Below are 13629 nucleotides of genomic sequence, written 5' to 3' on the forward strand. Positions count from 1 at the left end.
GTTAATCCGTAATTGAGGAGATATGAGAAGCAGCACATTAGCATAGTCAAGTCTTGATGCAATTAAAGTGTGGGTGATGATTTTCTAACTGGTTTAGGCAAAAATTGTAAGGCGTTTCTTTCTGCTGGAAAGGAAAGATTTTAGCCATTTCCAAAAGCTTCAGACTATTCCTTCATTCCTCAGCCGTTGTAATGTCATACAGCACTGTGTCGAAAGTGGCAGATAAGTCAAGCAAAATGACAATAGAGTTTGTTTCCAGGTCAAGTTGGGTTTTAAGAAAATCAGTCACTTCTAAGAGAGCCAACTCTGTGCTGAGGCCAGCATGGAAACCAGATTGGGAAGGATATAGAACATTGGCCTTCTCAAAGTATCTGGTCAACCGCTAGATTACCAGATACTTTGAGGAGACCAAGGCTCCAGCATCTCTCCAAAAACTGGGAGAAGAGAGGTGGGTCTACAGTTAACAGGGTATGACGGGTCCAGGTTGGGGTTTTTTAAAAGAGGAACTTCTAGTGCCTTTTTCCAACATGATGGCACTGAGCCTGACTCGAGGGAGAGGTTAAGAAGGGAGTTGATCTTTGGGTTAATGAACTGAGCTGCCCCTTGGAGAATGTGGGCTGGGCAAATGTCCAGAGGGGAGCCAGACTGGGTTTTGTGAATCAAGAAGGTCTCAGAGTCCTTCGGGGAGATCTTCACAAAAGAGGTTCTTTGAGGGTTCGAAGTCTGAGAATCAGACGGATGAGTCGTGAGAACAATTTCTTTATTTGTGAATTTGGAATATATATTCAAAACTATATCAATTTAAAAGTGGTACTTAGCCACTTTTTTGTACTCTGGAGATGTACTTTGACTAAGAGAGATTGTATTCATAGCTAGCCAGTAGGATATAAAAGATGAAAAACAACTTGACAAGAAAAGCCAGAAGTCAATCATTGATATGCTGTAGTAAGCTAGTTGCGACTCTCTGGTCATTATCTTTACCTGTTTACTAACTTCTACCACTGGGTAGTCAGAGTAACCCAGTCCGTGGGCCTCACAGGGACATAAAGTCACTTGAAAACCAGAGGAAAACACATGTAGTTAATAATGATTTCACCCACCAACCAGTAACAGTACTGTTCCACAGTGCGTTCTGTGGGGCCAACAGAGTTTTAGCACTGCGACGTAGTACATAGAGGCGCAAGTGATTAATACGAGAAAGGAAAGTTTATTACTCAGCTTCATTAAATAGATTTACTTCAAAATGCACAAAAGGAAATGTTAACCATCAAGTAATTGTAATTTGAAATATTTTCCTTACATGTTTGATAGCGTCTGTTGAGTTATACTTGAAACGTCCTGAGTGTAAGCCAGTCCCAAATCTATCTTGGTAAGATTGGTCTAAATACATCCCTTTGATATATTCATAACTTTGTTGATGTTTATTTCTCTGGTTTAAATGTTTCAACTGTAAACGACTGACCTATACTATTATGGTGAGAACTGTATGGTAAAACATGCCATGTGTTATATTACACATCTCCTTATTTGCCATTTGCATACGACTATGGACCCAACATACTAATTTGGGGTCAAATCACAATGCAATGTTATGCTTCATCTGCGATGCAACTGGAGATTATTTTTATACTGTGATGATGTACAAATCTTCCACAGCACAGAAATGCCATTCACTAGCATTTGCCACATCTCTGTCCCAGTAATGTAGAGGCAGTAATTCCGTTTGTGAATCCCTCTGAATCTGCCCTTTAATGTAGGAATGGGGGCCCGCGATGGACAGTAGGCTTGTATGCATATTTGCAAAATGCCATTTCTTTTCTGGTGCAACTCAGTGCCTTAAAGGGACAAAGGCTTCATTAAAACAAGCATTGGAAACACCAAAATATCTGGGTTTAATGCCACAATGTGGGTAAACACAGGCAGGAATAGTGGTTACAATTGATAGCACATTAAAACCAGACTTATTGGCTTTATCAAAGGGTGTTAGTGGATGTAGTGTTAGTTGTGTGGTATCGGTGGTAGTGATGCTGGTATAGGTAGAGGTATTGGTGCTGGTGGTACTGGTAATATTGAGGGTAGTGAGATAGATGATTTTGATATTGGTGGTGGTGCTGGTGTTGTCAGGTGGTGATGTTATTGGTGGTTGTGGTTTTAATGGTGATATTGATAAAGTTAGTAGTAGTAGTATTGGTATAACTGGGGGTACTGTGAGTGTCAAGGGTGGTGGGTAAGTTGATGTGGTGATGTGATGGTGGTGGTATTGTTACTTGTAATGGTATTGGTGAAAGTGCGTTAATAATGGCGATGTGGCATTCGTAATATTGCTGGTTGTAGCATTGGTGGTGATCATGTGGTATTAGTTGTGTGATAAAAATCACAAAAGGGCCATCTTAGGGTTAGGTTCACACTTGAGTATGACAAAAGCATTCAAAAATGTCTTCTTCTGCAGTACAAAAGAGATGGATTTCTGTATATAGTACATGGATGCATTAAAGAATTGAAAGTGACAAAATGTTTGTTGGTTGAGTGTACTTTTTAGATGTTAAAAAGTCCCTCATTGCAATGCAAGAACCACATAGGGGCAGAATAATACACCAAACTGACAATAAAGAAATACTTGCCTGGGTTGATTCTAAAATGTGATTGACAATCCCTCCAGCTAATGGTTGAAAGAGGCTGATCCAAGTAAACTAGGAGCTGAAAGGGGTTGACTTAAAGCCCACTTTATGTATATTGTAAGCAATAGGTATTGTAGACTGCTGTACTGTCAAATAAAACTTAAAAGAATAGGTAGGATGCTTAAAGCTTTGGTGGGGAAACATGAAGCATTCCCTGGCCCGCTGGGTGCTCCCTCCAATGCCCTAGCTCCTATTCACAAAGTAGAAGTTGCCTCTCATGGACAGCTTCTACTTGGTCAATTGGTGAATGCAATGTGTACGCTGCAAGTCACAAAAACATATATAACTTGTGATGTATATTTTGTACATTGAAACTAAGGGGCTTTCAGTTTCAATATATGTGATTTTGCAAATTGCAGACTTTGTAACCACAGAACCCTCTGATACGTCAGGCCTATAATACAACAACACAGTGATCAGGACTCCAAAGAATCAGGGTAATCCACGGGTCTCTTTAAAACCTTGGCTAGACTTATTGATGATTGATTGGGCACCAATTAAAGCATTTCCTGTGTTAATCAGATTTTGGGTCCTACAAAATGCATACGTGTAAATCATAAGCGTTTAAGATGTTAAAGTCAATGGATTATCTTTGCACTCTATATAAAAAGTATACAAAATTACTACTGGTAGAAAATGGAGCCATGAAATACTATATGATATTTGAAGACCTACCCAATCGCTTATCCTCGGTGTTTGCAAGAGTTCCCATTGGTTTGGCAGATGCAGACGTTTTCGGAGATGCAACTGCATTTATTGGCGGTAGAAGAGAAGCATCAACATCAGGCAAAAAGGGCTTAGGAGTTTCAGGAACTATTTTTTGAGATGAAGTTTGTGATGAGTCTGTCAAGCAACTTGAATTGACTGTTGGGAGACTAAGTGTTCCTGAGGGCTGTTGGATCTGTATATGTTCCATACTGTTGGTTTGCAAAAGAACAAAAAAATATATTAACAGAAATAGATGTTCAATCCTGAAACTTTAAACATGTAGCTTTCTCAACAAGTCATGACTGACAAGATTCTTATATGTTCTATACTTTGTTAAACACATAGTTTTGTTTAATCTGGCGACTGATTTGCTCTTGATTATTTCAATCGTCTATTAACTGGAAGCATCTGCTATTAAAGGATGTAAATTGTTAGTGGAGCTTGATACATAATCGAGATTTGTTCTTGGATTTGGCCTGGGATACCAAAAGAGTTGCTACCACTGATCACATGACAAGAGCTTTGTGATTTACCACAGATGGCTTCATTGTTTATTACAAGCATTTGCCTTTTAATGAGTGGAAAGATTTTCAAAATTCAGATGATGCATGTGGCAAACTTCCTTTTCTACATGATCAACCTGGATGTTTTGCTTTTTCTGGGCTCAGTTGTTTCTGGTATTGGGGCTCTATGCACTGGGACACTGCAATCGAGTTCTGTAGTGCATGCGCTCAGCCCCTAAAATCGTACCGTAAAGCGGTGTATTTAATTCTCCATCAAAACCATTGTAATCTGGCCCAGCAATTGCACCAGTAGCATGTAAACTAAATGACATGTGGGCTGAAATGTGTATTACAGAGCATAAATATATGGCTTCAGGGAAGAAAACTTATTTTTATGTATTACTAAAGTGTACCTTGTACACACAGGGGGATAATTCAATGGAGTGAATTCTACTACCACTGGCTAGTGCACTGGATAATGTGTAACATTTGACGGGGTAACCCCAATAACTCTAAAAATCATGGTAATTACAATGCATGAAATAAACGTACAGGTTTCTTTAGTCGCCTTCTTTTCTACATGATGACAGTTGACACACATTTACTTAATTGAAATTTCAGGATTAGTTTCTCTGAAACTACATGCTTACTTTGTAAGTACACTATCATGACACCTTGAACATTTAGTACAAGGCCTAGACACACATTGTGCAAATGTTGTTGTTTGTTATACGTCCATGAGGCGACAGGTCTAAAACAAAGACAATAAACAATGTCAGCGCAGCTGAAGCCTTGACAGGGAAGCATGGCTGCTGTTACTATAAATACGGACACATTTCGGTGCTCAAATTAGATGAGCACTCCGCTGTCAATGCATGCTTGTATGCTGTGTCAGGGCTTCAGTCTAGCTGATTCCTGTTTACCCTCTGGGAGGAGTGATGTCCACTTTGTGACCAAGACGGAGACGCACATACCTTGCCTTCAGGCAATGGGGAGTTAGATCAACAAGTATGGAATTCTTGGCAGGACACCCGTCTTAGGTAACTAGGTTAAAGAGCGCATAGTAGGAGGACACTATACCCATTGCTTATATGCCCGCATATATACATTACCATATCACAACGGTGGAATCGTTTACCCTTTTCTCCCGTCTTATATGGCTAATCACATGTATTTGCTTCTGTCTATTAACCATAACAGCTCAAATCTTTTATACAAGAATTACAATGATTCAAAAAAATCTCTGAGTGAGCATGAGTGACTGAGTGAAAAGGTTCTAGATCTGTTACCACAATTCCTTGGGGAGTCTGGGTTGTCATGTTCTGAGGTTGCACAAACCATTTGTGACCATACTAGGTTTAGGGGTACTTATGGTGGCACTGTCAGTTAGTAGGTCTATAGGCCAACATATCCTGAGGGGGTGCATATAATCAGTCTGGCGCAATCCCAATGTTTATGTTGTCCAACAAACAAACAATTCCTACTGAGAAAGTCGAAACCATACAACAAGGAGTATGGTAAAAAAAAAACAGAGAATATGTAACAAGTTAGCCCAAATGCATAAAGTCAAAAAGAAATACAAAAGTAGACTGCTGAATATGTGTAAATCAATTTATATTTTACAATAAAATCGTATTGTATCGGCGCAATGCATATAGTGGGACACCGCAGAGCAAAATTGGTGGGTGAACATAAAGTGCAATATACTCTATATAAAAAGATATATGACAAAACAAGCAAAAGCAATAGATTGCATTGCATTTGATCACATATCATATGGTGATTTATCATAAGCCAGGCAAAAATTCCAAGCATATGCAATTTCAACAAATGATGCACTCCATATTGTAAGAGAGACAAAAGTAAACATTTTGACCACTGTGGTTTAATTGACCAGTGCCATCATCAGGACAATTGTAAGAGGACACTTAGGAAAAAGCAACCTAGACAGTTCAGCTAACAACCAAAGTCAGTTAGACAAACATGAGATAGGGTAATGATTCAACATCAAGTAACGGTCAAGGGCCCAAAGCACAAGACAAAACCAGGATGGCGGAGTAGGTGAAAAAAATTCAGGTTACTATTTTCACCCTCCTCTGTGGTTCAGTAGCAGAATGTAAGGTTTTCTTTTCCCTGTAACTAACCAATCTATTTTTCGTAGAGCTTATTTTGTATGGTATCTGGTGTCGCAGCGCACACGCCTCCTATCTCGAATTTGTAACTTTTTGTTGCGTTTTTATATTTATGACAGTAAGCTCCTTGCTACAAAGCAAGTATCTGTAGGTTCCAGCCCTAGAGGAAGCTATATTTATTACTTGAGCTCTTCCCTCATGCAGTTTATCAGTCTGCTTGGCTACCGTCAGAAAGCATGGTGAGCATGCCTGCTAAGGTCTCAGTCTGTTGTTTCAGGTCTATCCACCACAGGTTTGCCGCCTCTGTCCATTGTGAGCTTGGCACCTCCAGCCAGTGGGTCTTTTGATTGGTCCTTGCTCTAGGCTCAACATCAGTTAGTTAAGATTTGGGAGAGCATTTCCTTCTCTTCCTGACATATATGTAACGTTTGCCTCTCACCTGTGCTGCCCCTTCCAGCCGCAAACCACACAATTGGGTGGAAGGCAGTGGCTGGTAAACCTTTCCTCATCACTATGAGAACACAGCACCGATTCAGCCACCAGGCATGTCTGGTTAATCAGGGGACAGGGATACACAGAAGTGTACACAGTAAAAGCACTTTCTCTTCATATGTCGGGTCCACAGCCATTTGGTCGGAGAGCTGCTGACCAACGTTCTAGCCAGTCACTAATTTCACCACCTATGTGGCCCGAAAGTCCTACTTTCATGTCTTTTAACTCTATATAAAAATCTCTTTCTTGGAAAAGCAACATTTTCAGTTTCACTGCTAAAAAAGATTTCACAAGGTCATCCAGAAACATAAAATATCAAGGCAACAAAGAATTCCAAAGCCATGCAATGGACTTTTGTTCAAACACTGCTCAAGGAATAATGGCCTATATCAAATGAAATTCCTTAAATCTGAAACAATTATTAGAGATCATTTTAAGGAATAGAAAATGGTATATATGCTACTGATGCAATCAAAAATCATATTGTCTTTAATTACCATACTCGTTCACCCATTTCTGACTCCTTTCCACAAGATGCCTCAAATATTCAATTTGCTCCTTCACTTACAAAACACCCAACACTCCTCCTACTTTCATAAGAGCCTTTCCCTAGAGTGTGACACTAAAACAGGCAGAAGCAACATCACCCTTTAGCTGCATACCCAGTGGCTCGAGAAATATAGAATTGTATGACATATATGTAACCAGTATATCTATGTGTCTGTGTACGTGTTGACATTGTCAGATGTGATCAGGTAATACAATGTAAGAAACCGTGGTAGGATTTCTTCTATAACATTGGCATTGATCTCCCACTGAAGCCATTGGTTTTGGCACCAAAAGCTCTGAGCAGGAAAAAGCTGGATTTCGTAGCCTATGAGTTTGCTTCGCCATTGAAATAGGTTTATCTCTAAGAAGAGGCTGCACAAACAACTGAGGACGTTTCTTTAATACAAAAGTGGACCATGGGCACGAAAACTGAGCACACGCATCGATTGTACCTCTTTTCCTGGTTTCTGATAAAGATAGTCATTGGAATGGATTTGAGTGCATTTTAAAGTGCAGCAATAGTGCAGATGTCACAGTGCTCAAAATGTGATCATATTCACAAGGATGTTAAGAAACACTATGACTAAAGGTTGTCTAAATGCAAGTTTGCAGCTAAATGAAAACAACTACATAAGCTCCTCATTTAATGAATCATGAGACACTGAGGGGAGGGGATGTCAACATTGTTTTGATCTGGTATAATTTAGCAGGTCTCATCAAGACATAGTCATCTGTCTTGTTTGACTAACACACAAGAGAAAAGCGAACAAATATAAACAGAGTAACTTCTGAAATGGAAGTTCTATTACCTCTCACTTACACATCAATCAATGGAAATTTGCACTGTCCAATGAATTCGTGCTATAGAGCCCAAAAAAGGCCGCTATCAGGGAAACTCGTACACCTACAGCAAAGAATCAAGAAACAGCAGTTGGCGATCACATCCCATTGTTTTAAAATAGATTCTGCCAACCAAGTGATGCTCTAAGAGAGATACATTGTGGCTAGTCCTAAGGAGACTACCAAAGGTGACCGTGGCACGAAAGATCATGCAAACACCAGAGGCCCGAAGAAACTGTGTCACATACCTGCCAATCCAAACATCTGGGCAAATGTGAACCTGTGACTGATACACATGCACCAACACATGGCACATCGCCAGTTAAGCCTGAATAAGAGGAATACATTACAAAATCACTACCCCATATGAGTAAGCACAGTCAACTACTGACTACAGCAATGATTAAAAACGTGGAACTAAATAGCTGGTATCTGTAAAACATTCATGTTAAAAAACTACATACACACAGCCACAAAAAGAATGAGTGCAACCAAGGTCATCAAAGCCTGGTAACTGATCGGTTGCAGCAGTAACTCAAATACAGGACGAGTTTCTAAGTGGTGCTACCGATTATTTGTGATTCTAAAGCGTATAGCCACAAGATTAGAAGTCCTCAAACTCTCTATTAAAGTGTAAGTACACAATGTAGTAAGAGTTCACCAACTGGTAACTTAGGCAATTCGTGTCCTCATTCATCACTGTGTTCAGCATGAATTCCGAGAAGTAAGCACAGCAAACGTTCTTGCTGAGATAATGACTCGCGATTAGTGTGAATAATAGAGAAGAGTTTGTTCAAGCAGACGGTAAGGGCAGTAGAAAAACTGTACCTTAGTTGACAGCACTAAAAACTAAATCTGGCAAGGGGTGGCAGCAGAGAGACCAACACATTAACCTAGGAGGAGTATTTTCCTCCCATTCTTGCCTTCTGTTTGAACGACCTTGTTGGCACTCTCTCAGTAAGCGGTTTCTCTGACCACTATTGCCCTTTGATCTCTTTCTTGTGTTGGGTGGTTCTTAAATATGAGAGGTTTTCACTAATTTTTTTATTCCAGCTGATGAGAGTTGTTGTCCATCAGTGGGTTTATCCACCCCTGCTGTTCCCTTTGAACTGGCTCCAACTATTCGCTGATTGTACCAAGCACAGGGGCTGTAGACATAACATTTAGGTCAAGCTCCAGGCACCTCAATGTGGACTTTAAACTGATTAAGACAGTGTGTCTGTGGCTCATCTTTTTATGTTTACTTTCTTTAATAATCTGTAATTAAAAGGGTATAATATGTTTTGAGGTGCAGAAAAATAATATGAATTACTTCCTGTATAAATTAAGCTTTTTGAGATTGTCAAAATTTACACACAACCTACAGCTTTTTTTTTGTATGGATGATCTAAAAATGAAATGTGAAGAACTTACTACATTACTGAATTACAAAATCAAAGTATTGAATCATACATTCCCTCCTTTCCTAACTTCCCTAACAACATCTTGTGCTGAAACTCACCTAACAAATGTGTAGTTTCTAAGAAACCTCTCATAACAGTACTTATCTGCAACTCTGCCAATATTAAACCCTCAAACCATGTTGATGACCCTTTACCATCCTACTTCGTTAAAGAGTCGCATACAGATCTTGTGCATTATTGGGTAAACCTTACCAACCTCTCTCAAACTCTCAACAAGTATTCCCTTACTGGTTAAAAGTTGACCATGTGGCGCCTCTCACAAAAGAATCATCAGTTGTTCCAGGTGGACCAAAGAATGTTCACCCTGTCTCAATTCTACTCTTCATAGTGAAGATCGTGGAAAGCTGCTTGCACAATCAACTGAAACATTGTATTTCTTAAAAACACCTCCTCAACGGCTTTAGTCTGCTTTCAGAGCTGGATGCAGCATTTGAATAGCTATCTTGCAAATCATTGAAGACTCCGAACACATTCTTGACAAAGTTGATTCATGCACATACCATGAATGGCATGAAGGCACGAGGTCTCGATGGCTATACTGGAGATTTTACAAGACATATAAAAGCCTGCTAGCCCCATATCTCCTTGAAGTATATCACGAAGCGCTTGAGAACAAACTTCTGCCACCCACAATACGCTTAGTGGGTATTTTTCTCCTTCCTAAGCCCAGAAAGGACCCACTGGAATGTGGCTCATATAGACCACTTTCATTACTCAATTTTGATAATAAGATATTAGCCAAAATGATAGCGACGCAGCTATCCCTCCTTGTTGGGCAAATAATCTCGCCGGCTCAATCGGGGTTCGTTCTGCATATGTCGACGGCCTTGAACCTGCTCACCCTGTTTGCAGTGCTGCATCGCATCCTGCCTGACCTTCCCGCGGCTGCTGCTTTGTTGGACGCCGAGAAGGCATTTGACTCCCTAGAGTGGCCGTTCCTGCTGACGGTGCTGGGTAGGATGGGCATGCCTAAGGGTTTCTTTGCGCTCATCACTTTACTATACACACAACCCACTGCTCGGATACGGGTAAATGGGACCGTCTTTTTACCTTTCATGCTGTCATGTGGCATGAGGCAGGGATGCCCACTCTCCGTCCTCCTCTTTATCATTGCGCTTGACCAATTAATTCGACACTTACTGGAGAAGCATCTCTATAGAGGGCTACAGTTTAAAACGGGACAACTCTTGATTACATTGTATGCGGACGACATCATACTTTACGTTCAGCACCCCCAAGACAACTTGGCACCAATAATTAGAGAGGTCATCTGGTTTGGTGGGGTCTCTGGGTTGCGCATCAATTGGAATAAGTCTGAGGTGTTCCATTTAACCAGAGCAACAACGAAGGTGCACTGCGACTACCCCCTGGCATGGTGTGAAACATCGGTAAAGTATCTGGGAATTCACCTTCATGGGGACATAGAGCAGATTATACGCTTGAATTATGGCCCTGCGTTAAGTAAATTGGAGTCGCAAGTAGAACGTTGGCTCAGACTCCTTTTATCGCTGGCGGGACGCGTTGCTGTTATAAATATGGTGGTACTGTCCAAATTCCTATACTTGTTCCACAACATTCCCATCCCTCTCACCAATGCGTTCTTTCAAACATTATGCTCCACCTTGATCAGGCTGGTATGGGGGGCGGGAGACCCAGAATCGGCTGGGACACAATGACTCTACCATACGAGCGGGGGGTTTCGGGGTCCCTAATTTCCAAATCTATTACTTAGTGGCCCGGGGCAGTTTTGCACACCATTGGTACTACCCTGATGCCCGGATCCCATTTGCAAAGCCTGAGGCTATCCTGCGGACCCGACCCCACGGGCGGTGTTACTACCTCTTGGCCTCCCTCGAGTCCCCTAAGAAATACAAACGGTTTCTACGACCAGCTGGGAATGGAAAAATCAACCTCTCGTGACTGCCAGATGCCCGCTTTATTCCTTTGCTATTCCATTGTTGGACAACCCATGGCTGCCGATCATGAAGGAGGGAGTGGTCCGGTGTGTACTCACCTAAATACTCGATCAGCAAGGTGGGGGAACTATACCGGGGGGGCATGCGCTTTCACATACCGAGGGCGCTCGATTCCAGGGAGCTTCATTCATGGATCAGTTCATACTAAACAGAATGGTGAGGGGCATACGTGATCAGATCCTGGGGTTCCCGTTAGAGCCGGAAAACATTCCTCTGCTAACACTTAGAATTTCCGACTGCGGGGGGGAGAACGCCTTATCTCCAAGCTATACAAAGTCAGCATGTCCCTCTTCCCAAGTAAAGATGCTAAGATTCTCGAAACATGGGAATGTGATTTGGGGTACCCAGTATTAGACTCCCAGTGGGAATACTGTTGCACACAAACACGGAAAGTATCCTTCAACTAGAGGCACAAGTTAATTCATTTAAAATTCCTGTGTATGGCATATGTGACACCTGCAAAACTGAATTGAAATGACCCATCCCGCCCGCAGATGTGCCCCAAATGCCACGCACATCGGGCAGACTTTGCGCATATGACTTGGGGCTGTGAAAGGATCGGCAGAGTCTGGGGGGAAATTTTCACAATAACACAGATAGTATACCATTCCATTCAGCCCACCCCAGAGATGGCACTGCTGGGCTATGTCAACGAGGTCCTGAAACCTGTGTGCCGATTTGTTGCAATCGCATTATTGGTGGCCAAAGGGGAGATGGCACTCCACTGGGGAAGCAGACATGCCCCCACACAGAAAGCTTGGCTAAATAGTATACTCCACTGCAACACAAACTGTGAACTATATGCTACATTGCTTCCGGTGGCATCCAGGCCACGCGATATATGGCAGTGGCTGCAGCAATATCTCCAAGAGAGGGTCTCTGATTCTAACTCACAGCCAAGGGAAGGGAATGGCTCAACTGGGGAGGGGCAGGGTCATCCTATATTGAATATGCAAGGATCTGACTCCACGGCTGAATGATATTGCCTATTGGGTAATATATGTATCCTTTTTAAAGGCCTGTCGGTAGGAATGATCATTATGGCATTGCAATGCATACTTATGGTGCAATTATGTGCGTGGGACATGTTTACTAAATGCTGCAACCTGATGTTGTACTGTTTTTGTTACTGTTGGGATAAAAACTAATAAATAACGTTTTTTTAAAAAAAAGTTGCTTCATACATGCTAATTCTACTTTCTGTGGCATTCGATGCTGTCAAATATGATATCCTCATTAACAGACTATAGGAATTTATGGGCTTCTAAGATATGGCCCTTGGCTGTTTTAAATACTATTTAACCAACTACTTGCAAATGATCAAAACTGAGAGCTCTTTTCCTGTCCCTGCCGTTGTTCATCGGGATGTTCCCCAGGAAAACGTTATGTCCCTTGCACTTCATGAACCATTGGGTAATATCATCAAAAAGTCTTGCATCTTACACACCAATAGGCTGATGATTCCCAGCTGTACCTGAAGGTCTCCTCTCCGTCTTATATCACCTCTGCAGCCTAGATTCGTGATGGTATTCAAGCTCTGATGTGGGCTCAACATCTCAAACTCAATCCTAACAGGACAGAGGGTTTAGTACTCTCATTCCAATTGTTCTCCATCCCGGTTCAGAAAAGGTTGGACTTTACCCAGATCCTGAGTTGCACTCAGGCCGTCATCAAAAATGTGAAATCACTATGTTTTACCCTGGATAATTGCCCCCGATTTCAACAGCAAATCAATACCGTGGCAATAAAGACAACAATCAGATTAGACCTATGCAGGGGATTCCACACCCAAACTTAAAAGATGTTGTTTAAGCTGTGGTACTTTCCAGACTTGATTATGGAAATGGCAATCTCTCTGGCGTAAAATCTGGTTGTACTACTGCATATCAACACCAACAATATTGTGACACACTAATATGGAGGACAGAATATAGGGAGACAAAATACTGAAAGGTAAGTGTATATAGGGAACTATATGTTTGCTATTCCGGACTCTACATCTGGGTACCTTGAAAATATATGTACCACGTAGGTACATATATGAGGAGTTAGGTAGCACAAATCTAGGCTTACTTACCTATCAGTTTTATTTTTGATATTCTGCCCTCTAGGTTCTATACCATCGATATTGTTGACTCCATATTCGGGGAGCACACCATAAAATGTACCTCGCTCCTCTCAAAGCTTCCTTGCATGCAGCAGCACGTCTTCTCTCAAGGACCTGCCACTTTGATCATATCATCCCTGCTACACGTTCTTTATGGTTACTCCCTATGGATGGGGATAAA

General features: G+C 41.4%; 1 protein-coding gene across 2 annotated transcripts in view; it reads right to left on the reverse strand.

Moving 5' to 3' along the window:
- LMNTD1 (lamin tail domain containing 1) overlaps positions 1-13629 on the reverse strand; it is a 1465565-nt gene that overhangs the window by 319782 nt on the left and 1132154 nt on the right. For both annotated transcript variants that reach the window (XM_085652774.1, XM_085652773.1), the window contains exon 10: positions 3354-3595. In XM_085652774.1, coding sequence (XP_085508900.1) covers positions 3354-3595 — 242 coding nt within the window. The remainder of the gene's footprint in view (positions 1-3353; positions 3596-13629) is intronic.

Source organism: Triturus cristatus, chromosome 4_1, assembly GCF_964204655.1.
Source record: "Triturus cristatus chromosome 4_1, aTriCri1.1, whole genome shotgun sequence".
Classification (NCBI taxonomy): Eukaryota; Metazoa; Chordata; class Amphibia; order Caudata; family Salamandridae; genus Triturus; species Triturus cristatus.